Source organism: Apium graveolens, chromosome 3, assembly GCF_009905375.1.
Source record: "Apium graveolens cultivar Ventura chromosome 3, ASM990537v1, whole genome shotgun sequence".
Classification (NCBI taxonomy): Eukaryota; Viridiplantae; Streptophyta; class Magnoliopsida; order Apiales; family Apiaceae; genus Apium; species Apium graveolens.
The window spans coordinates 6117333-6136344 of record NC_133649.1 but is presented as its reverse complement, the minus strand read 5'-3'; the positions used below and the strand labels follow the sequence as shown (position 1 = coordinate 6136344).

The window sequence follows — 19012 nt, the reverse complement described above, 5'->3', positions numbered from 1 at the left end:
GCTGAAAAGGAAAGACAATTTCAGCAACATTATAAGGCTGTAATTGATAACATTTCCTTGGATGCTGACACTTTTACTCATCCTGTGTCAGCCTATCAATTATTGGCTACTCAGGGCAATGAGGAGGCAGAAAGGAACTTAAATCTAGTACATACTTCAGAATCTCTACAAAGGGATAAAACTGCTGTCAACTTGATGCCTTCTACAGCTGGTGAGCCATCTGAAGAATTTAGAGTAAATTCTAATGAGATGACTCTGTTTCATTTGATGGAAGCATGAACTTAGGGGGAGATGAAGGCCCAAGTTCTATTCCAGACTTACCTGAATGGGCATTGAAAAAGGAGTCAACACCAGGACAATTCAATGTCTCCTTAGTCAAACAAATCATGTCAATCCAAAGAGCCATTCAGAACACCTCCAATGCTGGTACCAAGGCTCTTCTTCAAGCCCACCTAGATTCTCTATATCTCATGAAACTACAGCAATTAAGGCAGAATCTGAGTGTGGATGAGCTCAAGAAGGATATAGCTGACTTAAAGTCCTACAATTCTGAGAAGCTGGATTCAGTCATGCCCTATGGTACCATGCATGACTTGTTACTGAGACTAAGAAGAGAATCAGATGCTGAAAAGAGGCTGGCCAAGTTGGAGGACAGAGTTCATGTCATTGAAAACTCTATGGTCACCATTCTTCAAAATCAACAGTCTCAGACAAGTCTACTCATGCAACTGACTAAAGCAAAAGGCTTGACTCCTCTCCTTGATGATAACAAAAAGGGGGAGAATAAAGAAGGGGGAAGGGAGCCATCTACAAACATCCAAATATCCAAAGTGCTAGTTCCTGCCATCACTACTTCTCCAACACTTCAAATCAAAGGAAAGTTTGATGAAATTGATCTAATCCAGCTAGAAGCAGCTGAGATGAAGGTGAAGAAGCAAAGAAAAAGAATTGATGAAAGGATGCAACAAGTGTTTGGTTCTAAAACTTCAAAATCATTATCTGTGAAACATAACACAAAGGTTGAGCCAATCATTATGGAGCACAAGCCAGTAAGGAGGAATAAGGGTGGAGAAACTTCCTTCAGGAATTTGAAACCCATGGTACTCAGGCCATCCACTAGATTCAACAGGGACTCTACAAAGAACCCTCTAAACTTTAGTCAATCAAAAGAAGTAGATTTTCCTCTTCCAAAACCTGATGAAGACAAAGTTTTGGGTGGCAGCATCATAAAGCACAAAGAGACCAATGATGTAGTGGAAAGAATGAATATGGCTATCATTTATAGAGAGGGAAAGAGTATCTGTGTGATGCAAGGACATCCCAAATTCTCTAAAGCCAAGAGGGAAGAAACCATGAGGTTAAAGGAAGAAGCTAAAAAGCTGAAGGCTGACAAAAGAGCACAAGCAAAGCATGAAAAACATCTAAAGTCAAGTCAGGATGAAGAAAAGAAAAAGATTGAAGACAAGAGTGAAGAATACAAGATTGAAAGCAGAAATGTGGATATGGGGAATGTGGTTGGTGAGAGTGTGGAGGAAAGAAAGGAATGGCAGAAAGGGAAGAGAAGGAAGGCCAATGCAAAAAGGAAGAGTGGAGATGACACTGAAGAAACCCAATCAAAATCTAAACCACTACCTTCCATTCCTGAATCTTTTGTTGCTGATCCTAGTATAAATGTCCATGATGAACCAATCATCCTTAAAGAGGAACCTATTGATTGGGACACCATCAACTTGCCTACCTTCCTAACTACCTCTCCATCACCAAAGAAACTGAAAAGAAAATCCAAATCTACACCTCCCCTAACCTTAAGTAAATTCACTCAGAAATATAAACCCAAGCCTAAGCCACAAGCCTCAAAGGATGATTATGTTCATATTTATGACATAAAGGAGTTTACAGATATTGAACTCTATCTGGATGAGCTGGAGGAAGTAAGGGGAATAAGTGCATACAAACAGCTCCCAGAAAGGCTAGTGTTCAAATATAAAGAAAGTGAGGAAAGGACTTGGCCTCTTCAAAGAATTCTGAATGAAGGCTATTCTACCTTGGTTAGAGTCTACTCAGCTATCAAAAGGGATTCTGGCTTTACCAGGACTGCCAAAACTGAGATTCTCAACAAGATTGCCAGTATAAGGAAAACTTGGTGGGAGTCTAATTCCTTGCCTAGAACATTACTCATACCTGAGCAGGGAATTACAATTCATAAATCACCTTATTGGTTGATGGAGTTCAGAGACAATAAAGGAGTCAGAAGATTTTTCAGACTTGAAGACCAGCTTAAAATTGCCAGTAATGAAACTCTCAAGGACATGCAATCTAAGTTTGATATTAGTGAAGAAGATGAAGCTGAATTCTACAGACAACTCCAACTCCAAGTAGAGGAAAATGACAGGAGGCTAGGGAAGAAAACAAGGGATCAAAGGAAAAGAAAATAATCTGCTCAGCCTAAAGGAGCATCCTCAGTAACAATGTAATTCTTCAATTCTATCTCAGTTCATACACTTTTGCAGCACTTTTGAATTTCTACTTGATTTCAATTCATATATTTGTTAAGTGTTTTGTTATCATCAAGTTAAACCCAAATTTATGCCTACAATTCCAGTAGACATAAATAGGGGGAGATTGTTAGGAATATGTGTATTAGTTTGATGATAGATTAAAAAAACACTTAAGTAGAAATCTAGTGTTTGTAGCCTCAATGGATAAGACCATTCTGGCAATCCGTTGATGGAGTAGCTTTACTTAGAAATAAGTTTAGTATTGTAGCACATTTCAGTTTCTGTATTTAAGTTATAATTCTTAGATAATTATGGGAAATTATAAGTCATATTGACTACTAGTGGATATGCAAATAGGAGGGCTAATTGTAAATATTTCATGCCTTGTAATTTTGTATAAGTGAAGTAGTATCAACTGATAAATTAAAGGCCTTCAACGGATGAGAAACAAAGCTTCAACGGATGTCTCTAAAGCTTCAACGGATAACATCCATCAACGGATGAGTGCATCAACGGATAAAGCTTCAACTGCTAATGCATCAACGGATAAAGCCATCAACGAATGAAAGCTTCAATGGATGCTCAGTTCAATAGCAGTTGACAGTGACAATTCATAAGCTGACAGAGGCACATGGGTTGACAAAGATAATTGGAATGTGGTAGCCTCTTGGAGGAATCAAGAAAATACAGCATTTCCATTCTGGTACAAACAAGGAAGTATTCAAAGATTCACAGATTATCCTAGATCGCATTGGATAGAGAAATGAAGAAGAAATATGTGAAGAATCTTTTTAATTGTATTTGTACTTTTGTCTTCACTTGTAAACTTGGTGATATATAAACCAAGTTGCAGCTAGTAATTAGATGGTGAATTTTCCAGAGCTGTTTAGAAAAATATAGAGAGAAAATCATCTAGTTTGTACTAGGACGCAGCTGTGATCAATTCTTTTGAATAACAGATTTTCTGAAATACACATCTCTGGTGGAACAACAAATCCACCAGAAAAGTTTTTAAAGCCTTTGTGTTCTTTAAATTTGTGTTTTTAATATATATATCTGTCTGCACCTGCCCAAAGCAATTCACACAACTGTCCATCAAAACACTTAGCCTTTGAAACTGCTCAAAACTTGAAAAAGTTTTGAGATTTACATTCAACCCCCCTTCTGCAAATCTCATTGTTAGTTCCTTGGGAATAACATCTTTTGACTTTATCCGCACCTAAACACATAATTTTGTTATCCCCAGGTTTATTTAGAAGTCTTCCTCTCCGCGAGTGTCAGCAGCATGTCGTCAGGGATACCTTGATAGATAATAGCCAATGCACGCTTATCCATCTTTTTCTCTGCTGCTACCTTAGGATCCTTGGGTTCTATGGCATCCCACACCCCGTGAGCTTGCATAAAAACCTTCATTTTAATTGCCCAGACAATATAATTTTTCTTTCTCAACATATGATAGCTCAATCCAAACGTGCCTTCTCTGCTTTTACTCGACTCCATCCGGTATTGATTCACTGAAATTGTTTTGGTTTGGTTTTAAAGCTCTGATACCATATGTCAAAGATAAAATAGAACGATGTATGATTTACTGAAATGGAAAGCTTGCAACTTATTCAGATGATGAAGACAGAAAATACATATAGACTCGATGTAACTGAGTCACTAGAAACCAGGAGAACATGACCTGGTTTATCTCCACACTACACAAAAACTAGATTCCTAAACATAAGTGATTACTCTGGACTAAGTCTGCATTACAACGTTAACATACACATTGTATTATTTGAAAAATATAAATATAATAAATATGTTTAGATTAATAAATCCCCAACAATCACTTCATACGAGAGTGTGTTAATCATGGTGATATTATAAATAAACATGTCAGTTCAGACAAGAAAATGACAGATATTCTTACAAAACCAATGTCAGCAGGGAGATTCGAGCAAATGAGAGATATATTGGGGATCAAGAGCTTAGTTAAGAACGTTTAGATTAGGGGGAATGTGTTGAAAATAATCTAAACGTTAGTATTACTTTATTTGAATAAGAGACTGTAGACTAGGTCTATGTGTCTGAGAGTATTCCTAGGAGTTAATTAGATAGTTGAGTAATAGTAGGAGTCCGGTGAAGTAGTTGCTATTTTTATGTTACCATAATCGTGGGTCTGTTTTGTTATATAAATCTTTCATGTAGTCATTTTTTGAAGCAATGTAAAAGAACATTTTCTTCCTATCTTGCTTTTCTCGTTTCATAGAAATACATTACATCTATACATAGTTTAGTTTTAATAATACAACCTTTTTGAAAAGAAAAACTAATGATATGTTGTAGTGTTGAGTATTTTGAATAATCGATTTCTCCCAACATATTAAAAAATTCGATCAAATTAAACATGCGATATTGCCTGAACTATCATCAATGAACTCTGTGATCCTAACAAACAAAATTCTCCTAAAGAGAGAGACAAATAAACTCAAAAGATGAGTGAGCACGGTTGGATAGCTCAAGTGGTAAAGGGCTTATCCTCTGTCGTCCCAGATCCTGGGTTCGATCCTGGCTCACCCTGAGTGAGAACAGATACTCATTTGTAAGGCTATAAGCCAAAATTAGTCAAAAAAAAAAAAAAAACTCAAAAGATGAGTAAAATGACCCCGACGAATGGGTTGAAGAACTCTCAAGGAGAGAGATTACTAAAGGCAAATCATAGTAAATGAAAAAAGAGTTAATTGCATTTTGTAATCCCATCTTTCATTCAAAATCAAAACTGTATATTTTATAAAATACATTTAGCAACCCTATTAAATACAATATGTACCCATTTGATAATTTTTGTTAAATATGTTCATATTTATTTTAAATTAAATTAAAAGTTAAAATTTCAAAGTATAAAAAATAATTGTAATATCAATTATTTTAAATTTTACTCAATATAATTTTAAAAAATTTAAAAAATATATATTTAATTTTTTTATGATTAGCTATGTATATATGCACATATATATTTTGCTTGATAATTTTTTTTTAAATTTATTTATGTCATGATTAATTTAGCGGATTAATAATAAAATATAGCTATGATATTTTTTCATGTAAAAAATGCATTAAAGTAAATAATTAGTGATTTGAAATTTTAGTTAATAATATCAAAATTCCAATTTTACCCCAAACTATGAATATTTTTAACTGAAATTTGTGAGAGATGCATGTTGTATTTATACTCCAAGTTGAGGCTTGCAAAATATTTTTGCAAAGTGTGTATATAAATTTGATATTAAATACAAGGTGAGCCTTGCAAATTGCAAGTAACTTAAAGAAAAATTATAAAAAAGGGGTTTATCACCAACTTATGATAGCCACGAGATTGATCTAGCTATAGGTAGTAGATTGAGAAATGTAAAGAGAAATTTTTTAGAATGATGTAAAATTAGGACGGCAACGACATCTTTCTTCTTCCAAAACAAGACCAAAATGAGTATACATAATGTATCAAGTTTCCCAATTTTTTATTATTTAAGACACACATTGCTATTAATTCAGTTGGCAGGGTCGTGCCTGACAAACTACCTTTACAACGATTTCTCCGCTCTAACAATCTCGGAAAAGTATGGACATTTGTATTAAGAAGCAAATTTAGTTGACAATATATAGTTCTCAACAGAGTTATTCAAATGGAAAATATCAAAATAACGAGTTTAGCCTATACTTAATTGACAAAGCCACAAGTTTTTCTTATTTCACCAGCACTACCCGTAAGAACTCCAATTTGTCCCATTTTAACCATAGACTCCTTGAAATCTGCAAAGAAGGTAGATCCACCGCTGGCAACTTGACGATTCACATATTTTTTCGTAACATCATCATTGAGAAGAGCAGAATCTGATTTAAATAATCCTCGTCTTTGCGATACAAGAGTGTAATAGTCATTGTCGAATGTTTTGGCACTTCCAGGGTCCATTTCTACAATGGTTGTGCTATCCCCAGGTTTACATTTTACCTTAAGCCGAGAAATGTAAGTTTGATCCATTGTTGGATCAGTATCACCTTTGCCACTGTTGTTGTATAATCGGTTTGTGAACGGACCGCAGTGAGAGATCCCTATCGTGTGTCCTCCTGTAAAATATGCAGACTTTTAAATAATTTTTTCTGAATGACGGATGTCAAATTCTATATGTATATTTGGTTAGGGTTTGGGAATTATAAAGGTAAAATGCTAGGTATACATGGAGAATTGGTTCCTGAAATATTTCTCAAATGTTTATGTGTAACCTCATTAATTGATAATTTTCCCTGATAAGGTGGGATACCGCATGCATTGCACACATATGCGCCTACAAATTAAAACGTGTCAGGTTCCATGTCACATCAATCGAGAAAGGTATTTGGAACCAATTCAGGGTACGTAGCACTACTATTATAAATAAGTTGCCGAAATATATACTCAATGATTTGCTTGTTTTTTTGATGATTATGATATAATAATTACCGGACAAAACTGCAAGATCACGAGCATTCAACCCTTTTGAGCTGAATAATGAAATCAGCTGATAAATGTCGGCATTGGGAGATGGTAGTTGGTTATCAGCCTCTGATTGGATAGATACTCGTCCGTCTCTTCGCCCCATTGGGACAGGCCAAAAAGGCCCATTAATCTGAAATTAAGATAGGTTTAGGAATAATCCATTTGATTTGTACATGAACAGATATATTAATTATATAGTTACCGCATAAACAGCATCTCTAGCAACTAAAGCTAAAATATCAGCACAAGATACAACGCCAGGACACTGTTTCTCTACTGCTGATTTTGCTGCATCGATAACCTGGAAACCTCGCATGCCTATATTTGGATTTGCTTCCTTTTCAGATTTGTGCTTCGTAGTAGAGTCTAATAATATTGATCCATCACATCCCTGCATTAAGTATTCACATATCAGCAAATTGTCATCATGCATTGAAGGGAAAATTAACTAATTACGGGAGAAAACAATACGTACCCTAATGAAACAATCATGAAAATGCATTCGCAGTAATGGTGCAGCAAGAGATGGCGCTTTAGAAATGTACTGAGCTGTAATTTTCTTAACAATGCCCTCCATAGATGGACAAGATTTCTGGTAAAATCCATCTTGTAAGGATTGTGCATTGGTGCAGTACAGTATAGAATGAAGAAGAATGAGCTGAAATAAGATAACTGAGAGAAGCTTGGGAGTTGTCATTGCTAGCTTGCCTCTTGCTATATTGATTTATCCTAGATGCAGGTGATACTTTTGCTTTAGAGAAACACTGAGTTTTATAGAAGCCCGAGCAGACTCGGTTGATTTTTCTACAAAAATATTATGGTTGATTTTTCTACAAAAACATTATACTTGGAACATATATGCCAACTGCGAAGCCACATAATTTATTACAATATTATTTATATTGTAATAAAAGTCTTGCCTTAAATTGATTTAAATTTATCCGCGAATAAATTTGTACGATTATATTTAGCCCTATTTTTTGTAATGATAATTTTTGCTGTTTCTTAGACGAGAGTAATTTATAAAGTTGTCAATTTTACAATTACTTTTATTTAGTTTTTTCTTACAAAAGAAATTAAATGTAAACTTCAAATAATAATTGAAGTCTTATTCACTCGTGCTGCATATTTTTTTTTAAAAACCCCGATATGTAAAATATAAATTTTCTAATTTATTTATGAATTTAAATATTAATTATCATTGTTATATATGTTGTGCTTAAGGCTGTAAATGAATCGAACCGAACTTTTAAGTGTTCATGTTTCAGGTCGTTAAAAATATATCGAACTCGAGCTCGAACTTTTATCGAGTCAAAAATTTTGTTTGTGTATCGACTCATTAAGAAAAATGTTATTCACAAAAATGTTCACGAATACCTCACGTACATGGTTTAACGAACAACTCATAAATATGGTTCACCCACTTTTGAACACTAATAACTTAGGTTACGAACTCGTTCTTACGATTCCCGAATTTTCGCATGAGTTTCATTTTTTTAAATATATTAAAAAATATCGAATGAGATTTTTAAAAACCTTACAAAGCAAACAAATAAATTTGAGCGTTTAGCATTCTGATTTTAGTTAAATTACGTTATTTACTTCTAAATAATGATATATACATTCTTCTTGAATACATGTACAAAATTTAAAATAAAATAGTCATATATATACCATCTAGTATGTAATACAATTTAAATCTTATAAATATAAAAAATTTTAAAAATGTTTTTAAAAATAATAACTTAAATATATTAATTGATAATTTTATTTGTAGATAAGTATATACATAATTATTCACTAAATATTGTGCATAAACGTGTGCTCTTAACATGTATGATTAGGAGTAATCTAATTATTTAAATACCTATTAACGAGTTATATCAATAAACATGTTCACGCAAAATACTCATGAACTTGTTTATGAACTATATTAACGAACATGTTCACGAACATTTTTTATCGAATTTGTTCGCAAACTTTCAAGCCGAAGTATAGTGTGTTCAAGTTTAGCTCATTTACAAATCGAACTTTAAAATTATGTTCATATTCGACTCGTTTAAAAATTGAATCGAACTCGAGCCAAAGTTTTTCAATCTGAACATTGAACTGTTCGTGAGCGATTTGACTAATTTACGGCCCTAGTTATGCTTAATATACAATAGCCATAATTTTCCCAGTAGTACTCATTTAGTACGATAAACCGAATTTTAAATTTTTAAGTATTAATTAATATTATGTAATTAATTACTAAAAATTATTTATGTCTTTCAAGGTAAAAAGCTACTTAATATTTTTTTCAAAAATTTGGTATGTAATTAAACTGACTAAGACATAATAAAATCTTTGTAAAATTTTATTTTTAAGTTGTTCATAAATAAAATTTATGAACAACTACAAATTAGGACATTAATAAATGAGTTTATTCACGAGTCAATCAATCTAATTTTAAAGAACCGAGTCAAGCGTACTCGCGAGCTCATTAATTTAAGAACTAGTAAAATTACAAAAACATATATTTTATTTTCAATGCAAAGTTGATAAAAATAAAATTTAACCATAATAACAAGTCAATTCAAGCAAAATCGTATTTACGAACCGAGCTAAATAAAACTTGACACAATCGTGTTGAGAAAAGACTAGGAAAGATTAAGTGGATCAAATTCTGGTTAAAAACTAGCAAGAATTTAATTCAAATTTGGGTCATATATAAAATCGAGCCAATTTGAATTATCGTAATTAATCAACAAGCTTAAATTATCGCTCTAACGGAGAGGTACTTGGAGTAAGTGGCATAAACTGTGGTAAGTGGCCTAAACTGCGGAGATAAGTATTACATATTGTGATAGCCTGGTCAAATATTTCTCAGTTAGTTTTATAGAATTAGTTTTTGGTAAAATAATTCCAATGGTATTTTACAATAATACTTGATTGGAAATATGAAAAGAGTTAAAACAAACGTCAAACTTTTTTTTTTTAGATTTTAGTACGAACTTGGGTGTTGTGAAGATATAATTTTCCTGCAGGTCGGCTAGCTAGGCAAAGTTTGCAGAGCAAGATATGGACCAACTTGTCTATACTACGTTTTAAACTAAGTTTATTTCTATTTAGAAACACTTGCATATAATTATTTCTTTTTATATCAAATACAACAAAACTTATATAATATTGTTATATATATTTTACCAAAAATAGGACATTTAATTACTTTTATTTTGTAAGAGTACTTTCTCAAAAATTAATAAATATTCTTACAAATGATATATGTACTTCCAAGTTCCCTCACATTTTTTATTCAAATTAATAATTTATTAATAAAATATTATATAAACATATCTCCTTCCACACATATTATCAAATATTTAGAAAGAGAAAATTCAAAAGAGTCATCTTGGGACAAGAGACGGGAGTAGTTGAAAAAAACTGCAAGGATAAGAATCTTGATTAATTAACCCCTTGTCACTTTCATGTTTTGAATTAAGCCTATTAACCAAGCATCTCAATATAACTTAGTCCCCTGGTTTAAGGCTGCCTTACATGTGGTGATGATGTTTAATTTATTGTATTATTAATGTAAGAAAATCCCAAACATGGACTGTATTATTTATTATGATATTAGCAAACAGGTTGCCGAATTCTTTTGATTTAAATATGATTTGATGATGTTCAATTCTTTATTACATGTCATTTTATGGCACCCCGTCATTACATTTATAATGTGCTAATGGCCAGTGGCGGCGTTTGATCTTGTTTAATTTACCCTAAATTTAATTTTTTTTATAAATTTAGATGTGTCTGATTAACATGACTAGTATACTATAGAGACATGCATGTATCGGTACCAAATCCAAAAATTGATATTTACCGACTACATACTCAACTTGTAACTTAATTAAGAATAATTACAAGTACAGTTGCACATATATAATATTATTGTCTACATAATGTGCTTGAATTAGCGAGTTATAGTTGAATAGTACACCATGGAATGTATTTTCCGGAATTAGAGAATAAAACAATCATATTTCGATGGTTGCAGATGTTGATTACAATCTCGCCTGGAGCCTCTAGTAATTTTTTTCATTTTGGCTGCAAAAAGAAACAAACTGTGACTGTAGCAGAGTATTAAGGTGTTAAAAAGAGATGTTTCCCAAATTAGTTAGGGATTTAGTACATTTAAATCCATGCAGCTCATAAGTTGTTGCTTTTAACTATCTCTAGTGCATGAAGAAAAAGGGCTTGTTGTAACAGAGAGTGATGGTTGATATCAGTTTGTATTGATAGTAATGTTAATTACAGAGAGATTACATGTTACATATATATACAAGATAACTGTGGAGTGAGGAAAGGAAGGTACAAGGAGCAGGGTTGTGCATTCGGTTAAAACCGAATCGAACCGAACCGAATTTTATTTGATTAACCCAAACCGAATTAAGGGAAAAAACACTACCCAAAATCGAACCGAAATGTATTCGATTTTAACCGAAACCGAAATAACCATTTTGATTATTACCGAAAATCGAAAATAAAAATCGAAATTTAAGAAAATATGTCAGAATTGCAAAAAAACTCAGACCAATCTTTAAGTTTAGAATCAGCATTAAGTTTACAATCATAATTTAAAATATTATATATTTAAGTTTACAACCTACATGCATTGATATAATAAAATGAGTCTAAATATTAAATTGTAGAATCTAAATTGCCATTGTTTTGTTGGTGTCGTTGGATGCTCTGCTTGCTAGTTGCTACAGCTCGGATTAGGCTTCTGCCTGGTCAAGTGAAGTGATAATGCTTCAGTTCTTTTCTTCCTGCTGCTGCAATGAAGAAACCAAGAAGTCAGTCTTCAAAATATGACCCTACGTTTGCATTATTAATTTTTAGTAATTATATCGAGTATCCTTGTCTCCTTGATCTCCACTATCATATTAGTATCAACCAAGTACTATTAAGATGCTGCACCGATTGAAATATAATTAATCATGGAGACGACAATACTAAGAAGAAAAATACTAGACTGAGTCATTGTACAGGTGTATCAAATCTTGTGATCACACACGACACACTGTCAAATACAATATATATATATATATATATATATAAAGTGTTTGATGGAAACGGAATAAACAAGTGTAAACAGGAAGTTCTGATTTTATTACGATAATGCAGTACAATATAAAATAGAGGATCAACAAACTAACTGATGTGGCCAAAACATAAGGACCACGATCTCAACTACTACACTCCTAATGCAGTTAAAACTCTAGACTTATTCATGCAGTTCCTAAATAATCTCTATGACACCCACGACCAAGTCGACTTATTCATGCCGTTCCTAAATAATCTCTATGACACCCACGACCAAGTCAATGCATGCAACAGTGTGTCCAGCTAGCCGTTCCAAATACAAATAAGATTCAAATTAATATAAATAAAAATCCAACATTCACCCCCTTCATTTGAAGCTTGTCCAGACAACTGTTTTACTCCCAGCAGACTCCTCATACGCTCGAACTTGACAGTGGTCATTCCCTTTGTTAAAATATCAGCTCGTTGCAGATCTGTGATGACATGTTTTATAACAATCTCCTTCCTCTCGACACACTCACGGATAAAGTGATATCGTATGTCTATGTGTTTGCTCCTGCCGTGAAACACCGGATTTTTGGCCAGGTCTATAGCAGACCTGTTATCAATGTGCAGCACAACTGGTCCAACCTCTTCACTTGTCAGTTTTGCCAGCAAATTTCGCAGCCAAATGGCTTGACAGGCTGCTGCGGTGGCGGCCATAAATTCAACCTCACACGATGACAACGCAACGCATCTCTGTTTTTGAGATATTCAAGTTATTAAACTATCATCTAAATAGAACACCATAGCTAAGTACTCTTTCGATCATCGGTTTGTCCACCCAAGTCACTATCAGAGTAACCAGTGAGGCTACCTGCTCCTGATTTCTTCAAATAAGTTAAGCCAAAATGCAGAGTACCACTTACATACCTGAGAATTCTTTTGACTGCATTTCTATGCACAACTGTTGGTTTCTCCATGAAACGACTCACAATGCCTACGGAGTAAGCAATATCCGGGCGAGTATGCACGAGATAATGAAGCCCCCCAACTAAACTTTTATATTCTGTAGGATCTACTAATTCACCCCCTTCATCGTTAGTCGAATGCTCCTTGGGATCCATAGAATATTTAGTGGGATTGCAGCCACTCATCCCAGCCTTCTCCAATATTTTTCTTGCATACCCAGTTTGTTTCAGCTCCATATAACCACCTTGCTGTTTCACTTCAATACCCAGGTAATAAGACAATTATCCCATTATTCATCTCAAACTGCTCATTCATTTCTTGTTTAAACTTATCAACGACCTCGACACTATTGCCTGTTACCAGCAGGTCGTCAACATACACCCCAACCAACAGTACGTCCACACTTCCTCTTCTCACATACACTGCATGTTCATGGGGACACCGAACGAAGCCCATATTTTCGAGACTTTTGTTGAGCTTTACATACCAAGCACGAGGTGCTTGACGTAGGCCATAGAGAGCCTTCAATAATTTATACACCAGATTTTCCTTTCCCTTTACAACAAAACCCTTAGGTTGACCAACATAAACTTCCTCCAAAATCTCACCATTCAAGAAAGCTGTTTTTACGTCCAGATGATGTACCTCCCAGCCATACTTTGCAGCCAACGCGAGCAACAAGCGAACAGTCTCAATTCTGGTGACTGGGGCGAATATTTCGTCAAAATCGACTCCGTGTTCTTGTACGTAACATTTGGCGACAAGTCTCGCCTTATACTTCACTATCTCCCCATTTTCATCCCTTTTAATTTTGTATATCCACTTTAGTCCAATTACTTTACGCCCAACTAGTAATTCTGACAATTCCCATGTGTTGTTTTGTTTGATTGAATCCATCTCCCTTTGCATAGCCTGTCTCCAGCTTCGTTCCTTAACGGCCTGAGTATAATTTCGGGGCTCATCAATTCCTATGAGAAGTAACTCATCATCCAGCTCCACCTCTTCTGTAGTATTGTATATGTCAGACAAATTCCTGAACTGTCTCGGTTCACTGCTAGTGCTACTGCCTTCAGATTCATTTGACTACACTGAGGCTCCAGAAATTGGTGACATTGTCACAGGCGACTGCGTCCCAGAGTGTGATCCACCATACGTCGAATTTTCACCCATTTGTTGCAGAGTCACATTGTCTTGGTCACTTGTTTCCCTAGGCTGCACAACAATGAAGGTGTTGTAATGACCTTGTGTACTGTCAACTTCCAGATTCCAGCACCACATTTTTTTTCTTCAAACACAACATCTCAACTTATAATCACCTTGTTTTCCACTGGATCAAACAGTGTATATCCCTTTGTACCTGCTTCCTTTCGGAGATAAACAGCAAGCTTGCTTCTTTCACCTAGTTTAGTGGTTTGGACTCCTGGAATTTTCACATGAGCCAGGCAACCAAACACGCGAACATACTCAAGATTCGGTTTTTTCTCTTTCCAAGCCTCATAAGGAGTTTTCCCAGTTAAAGATCTAGTTGGTAACCTGTTTAGCAAATAAATCGACTGTCTCACAGCTTCACCCCACATATTTAAAGGCAGTTTCATTTGTTTCAATAAGCTTCTGGCCATCTGAACCACAGTCCTGTTTCTCCGCTCAACAACTCCGTTTTGTTACGGTGAATATGGGACTGTGAACTGTCTAGCTATTCCATGCTCATCACAGAATTCTTCAAACGAACGAGAACAAAATTCTACGCCTCGATCTGACCTCAACATCTGAACTCATTTTTCTGTCCCCTTTTCAACTTGTAGTTTGAATTTCTTGACCATTTTTAGTGCCTCGTCTTTGCCTTTTAACAAATATATCCACATCATACGCGTGAAGTCATCAACCAAGAGAAGAAAGTATTTGTTCCCTCCTGCTGTAGGCGGAGATATAGGGCCACATAGGTCAACGTGTACTAGTTCTAGGCCCACCTTGGCACGATAAATGGACTGGGAGGGAAATGGCCTTCGTGTCTGCTTGGATATTAAACAATCAGTGTATACAGATTTTGGTTGAGACAACTTTGGAACACCACGAACCATATCTGCAGACTGCATCAAGGAGAGAGCTTGAAAATTGGCGTGACCCAACCGGGCATGCCATAACCAGGAGATTACATCAGATTTTGACAAAAAACATATTAGCTGGTTAGTCTCAATAATTATCTTATATAAGCGATTTGGGGACCTCTTGACTTTCATTAACAACTTCCCCATGCTATCAAATACCCACAAAAGATCTCCTTTCAAAACAATCCTATTTCCATCCTATTTCCATCCTCAGACAACTGACCAAGACTAATAATATTGTTGTATAGTTTAGGAATGTAGTATACCTCTTTCAGCATGTGTTCTTCTCCATTTTTACAAATAAAAGTTACCGATCCTTTTCCCTTGATTTCAACAGTTGAGCCATCCCTAAAGCGAACTTGTCCAGTCACATCTTCATCCAATTCCCTAAATTTTGATTTTTGGCCGGTCATGTGGTTACTTGCTCCGTTGTCCAAGTACCACAAATTTGATTCTGTATGGTTGCCTTTAATTTTATTGAGCCTAGGAACCACACCCTCTTCGTTGAGTAACATCATGGTCTTTTGCTTATCATCGCATTCTGTAAATAATAGAGCAGACTCGTCATTCTCGACTTGAGCTATGTTCACTTCTCCTACTTTACTTTCCTTGTCTCATTTTCATCTCCGGCAATCTGTTGCAAAATGACCATAAGCCTAGCAGTTCTAACATCTTACCCGACTTTTATCACGGTTCCAACGGCTACCATCCTTCCCTCGAATTTTCTGAGCATGTGAGCCTTCCGTATTTGCTTTGTTACGCTTCACCCATTCTTCCTTTGTCAATAGCAGCTTTCTTTCTTCACTTTCTCTTCTTGCCCACTCCTCTTCTATAAGCATCAACTGACCACCCCCTTTCTTAGTCTACCCCCTTAGTCTTTCTTCGTGGGCTTTAAGTGAGCCTACAACTTCTTCAACAGTCATATTCTCAATGTCACCAAATTGTTCCATGGTCGAAACAATCTGCAAGTATTTCGTTGGCATTGCACGGAGCAATTTCTTCACAACGTAGCTATCAGTTAATGTCTCTCCCAAGGCACGTATATGTGTTACTAACCCATTTAACTTTAGACAAAAATCATCTAAAGAATCAGCATCCTTCATACACATGAACTCGAATTCACCTTTTAACGTTTGAACTCTAGCCTTCTTGACACGTTCTGCCCCTTGACACAAAGTCCTTATGGCCTCCCAAGCCTCCTTCGTTGTTTCTTTCTCAGCTACTGACAGCAACACATCCTCCGGAATTTCTTGGTAAATCGTTGCCAGAGCAATTTTATCCTGGCGTTCATTCACCACAGTTCCCGTTTTCTTGGCTTCCACCGCGTCCCATACACCCTGAGCCTTCATGTACACTTTCATTTTGAGTGCCCAGGCGGTGTAGTTACTCTTTGCTAGCATCGGATAATTCAAACCGATGGCACCTTCTTTCAGCTTATTAGTTTCCGTTGTCGCCATCCTTGGCATGTATTTCGGCATGCAGTAGAGTGGCTCTGATACCAGTTCTTGTGATCACACACAACACACTGTCAAATACAATATATATATATATATATAAAGTGTTTGATGGAAACGGAAGAAACAAGTGTAAAACAGGAAGCTCTGATTTTACTACGATAATGCATTACAATATAAAATAGAGGATCAACAAACTAACTGATGTGGCCAAAACATAAGGACCACGATCTCAACTACTACACTGCTAATGCAGTTAAAACTCTAGACTTATTCATGCAGTTCCTAAATAATCTCTATGACACCCACGACCAAGTCAATGCATGCAACAGCGTGTCCAGCTAGTGGTTCCAAATACAGATAAGATTCAAATTAATATAAATAAAATCCTAATAAAAATCCAACATTAAATTAGCCACTATGCACACCAAACAAGCATATTGCTTCTAATTAGTTTTTAAAATCTGAAAGCAGAAGACTTGGAAAATAAACCGTTTGCGGAGAAACCGATCGAGCAAGTTCTATGTGTATCTAATATATTTTTCCACGTAATTAAAAAGCAAGAGGAAAGAAACTGTTCACTTGACACATTGCAAATATTATGGACCTCCATACGCTCTTATATACAAAGTAACTGCGGTCCAGAAGAAAAAAAAAATCTATTTCAATTTCTCAGAGAGAACATAAGAACTTCTCTAAATAAGGACACATAACAGAATTAGAACTGCATCACTAAGCACCTCTTACTATTCGAGAAAACCATACAGATTCCCTGCCAACCATGCAAGAGATCTATGTTCCCTTTCAGGACAATCTCACTGCATAAAGTATTGTAAATTTATATACTATTATTAATAAATAGCCCTTAGCTCCACCTGCCATACTATAATTTTACATGATATATCTCTCTTTACAACCACAGACCTGCCAAGCAGTTCTACTTGAAACACAAGTTCCCTAATATAGAATATAACTAAAAAATAAACATTTAATTATTTCTTTAAGAACTCAAAACCTCTAATTAACATGGAGAGAGGTGGTAATCATATAATAGACGATCAAAAGTTCATCACAAAGCCAACAAAAACATTGGCCATCAAAAGTTAAGCACAAAGACAGTAAAACCATATAATTCTTCAACTATACACTACAAAAAATCAGGCCATTTACGACCATTTTTTTGGACTGAAATCGTCGTAATTGAGCCCTTTACGACGGAAAAAAATCGTCATTTTTGCTCGAGTAATAATTTCAGTTTTTCCTCACAAAATAAAATTGCGTCGGAAATTAGGAAGCAGGGGCCACGTTCTCAATAAAATAATAAATCTACTTATGAAGGAATATATCGTCGTATGTTATGAACATACGACGAAATTTTTTGTCGTAAGTTGTGTACTTACGACAGAAAAAACGTCGTATTTTAGAAGGTGGGACCTACAAGCTTGCAAAATTAAAATTCCAAAAAAATAATTTAAAATATAAAAATTGCTACATTACGACGGAATATACGATGAACAACCATCGTAAGTTTGTTTTTCCAGAATAATCAAATATTCATTTTTTATTTTCCAGCCATTTTCGGCTTCCAATTTAAATTCAAAACCATTTTCGGCTTCCAATATAAATTCTAAACCTGCCAAAGTCTAATACAATCGCAAACTCTAAACCAGAAAATTGTCCTAGGCTTAATTCCAACGTATACATTCCTGGTTTTATTACATCAAACCCAGTAGCAAATACAAGTTCACAAGTGGTAAATAAAACACTGCCTAATGAGAAAATAAGGATCTTTAGTGATCCATGTTACATGATGCCTAAGTATTTATATTTACATAATTATTTCAATCTCCAAAACAAATGCAGGAGCAAGCTCTTGACGTCTACTTTCTGGGTGACTCTTCAAAACTCATACTTACTATAACATTGCTAATTATATCTAAGTAGCCAGCTCATATCATCCGGTCTTTATACCTGATAAAAAATTGTCAAATAGGAAACGAGAATTAGGTCAAGGTGTCTAATTCCAAAATAAACAATCTCATTGATGTCATGGCATAAACAAATTCTACATGTAAGCTTTAAATCATCTTACTACAAGCATGGCATTTAAAGATGCAAGAAAACATGGAGTAGTGCCCAAGGCCATCAAGAGGATTACCCAGACAACGTTACTGTATATTTGTCGCAGCTGGCCAGTCAGACTTCATGTTTAAATACAAAAATCTTATAAGATTGTAGATTAAACCAAACTAGATAAAAATTGTTATAGTCAAATCTTACCTATACTACAATAAAAAATCTCATCGACCTACCTATACTATATCAACTGATCTCTAAATTCAGTTGCACCTAAAAGTCGTTAAAGTTAACTCTTACCCGGCTATTCCCCAACCG

The 19012-nt window shown here is 35.0% G+C and overlaps 2 protein-coding genes across 2 annotated transcripts; both read right to left on the bottom strand.

Annotated features, from left to right (window-relative positions):
* Positions 1-6028: 6028 nt before the first annotated feature.
* LOC141710546 (peroxidase 27-like) lies at positions 6029-7757 on the bottom strand. The gene is made up of 4 exons (XM_074513105.1): positions 7496-7757; positions 7223-7411; positions 6985-7150; positions 6029-6611 (listed from the first exon to the last, which is right to left on the bottom strand). Exons 1-4 carry the CDS (start codon positions 7715-7717, stop codon positions 6205-6207), a joined length of 984 nt encoding a protein of 327 aa, XP_074369206.1. The 5' UTR covers positions 7718-7757; the 3' UTR covers positions 6029-6204.
* Positions 7758-16027: 8270 nt separating this feature from the next.
* LOC141713787 (uncharacterized) lies at positions 16028-16621 on the bottom strand. The gene has a single exon (XM_074517362.1). It carries the CDS (start codon positions 16619-16621, stop codon positions 16028-16030), a length of 594 nt encoding a protein of 197 aa, XP_074373463.1.
* Between the last annotated feature and the right edge of the window lie 2391 nt (positions 16622-19012).

Excerpts from the sequence above, each read along its gene's own strand:
- LOC141713787 (XM_074517362.1), bottom strand. The coding sequence starts at position 16,621 with ATGGCGACAACGGAAACTAATAAGCTGAAAGAAGGTGCCATCGGTTTG.
- LOC141710546 (XM_074513105.1), bottom strand. The coding sequence starts at position 7,717 with ATGACAACTCCCAAGCTTCTCTCAGTTATCTTATTTCAGCTCATTCTT. Across the intron at positions 7,412-7,495 it reads TTCATGATTGTTTCATTAGG|GGATGTGATGGATCAATATT; the intron begins GTACGTATTGTT and ends TACTTAATGCAG. Across the intron at positions 7,151-7,222 it reads CTAGAGATGCTGTTTATGCG|ATTAATGGGCCTTTTTGGCC; the intron begins GTAACTATATAA and ends TCTTAATTTCAG.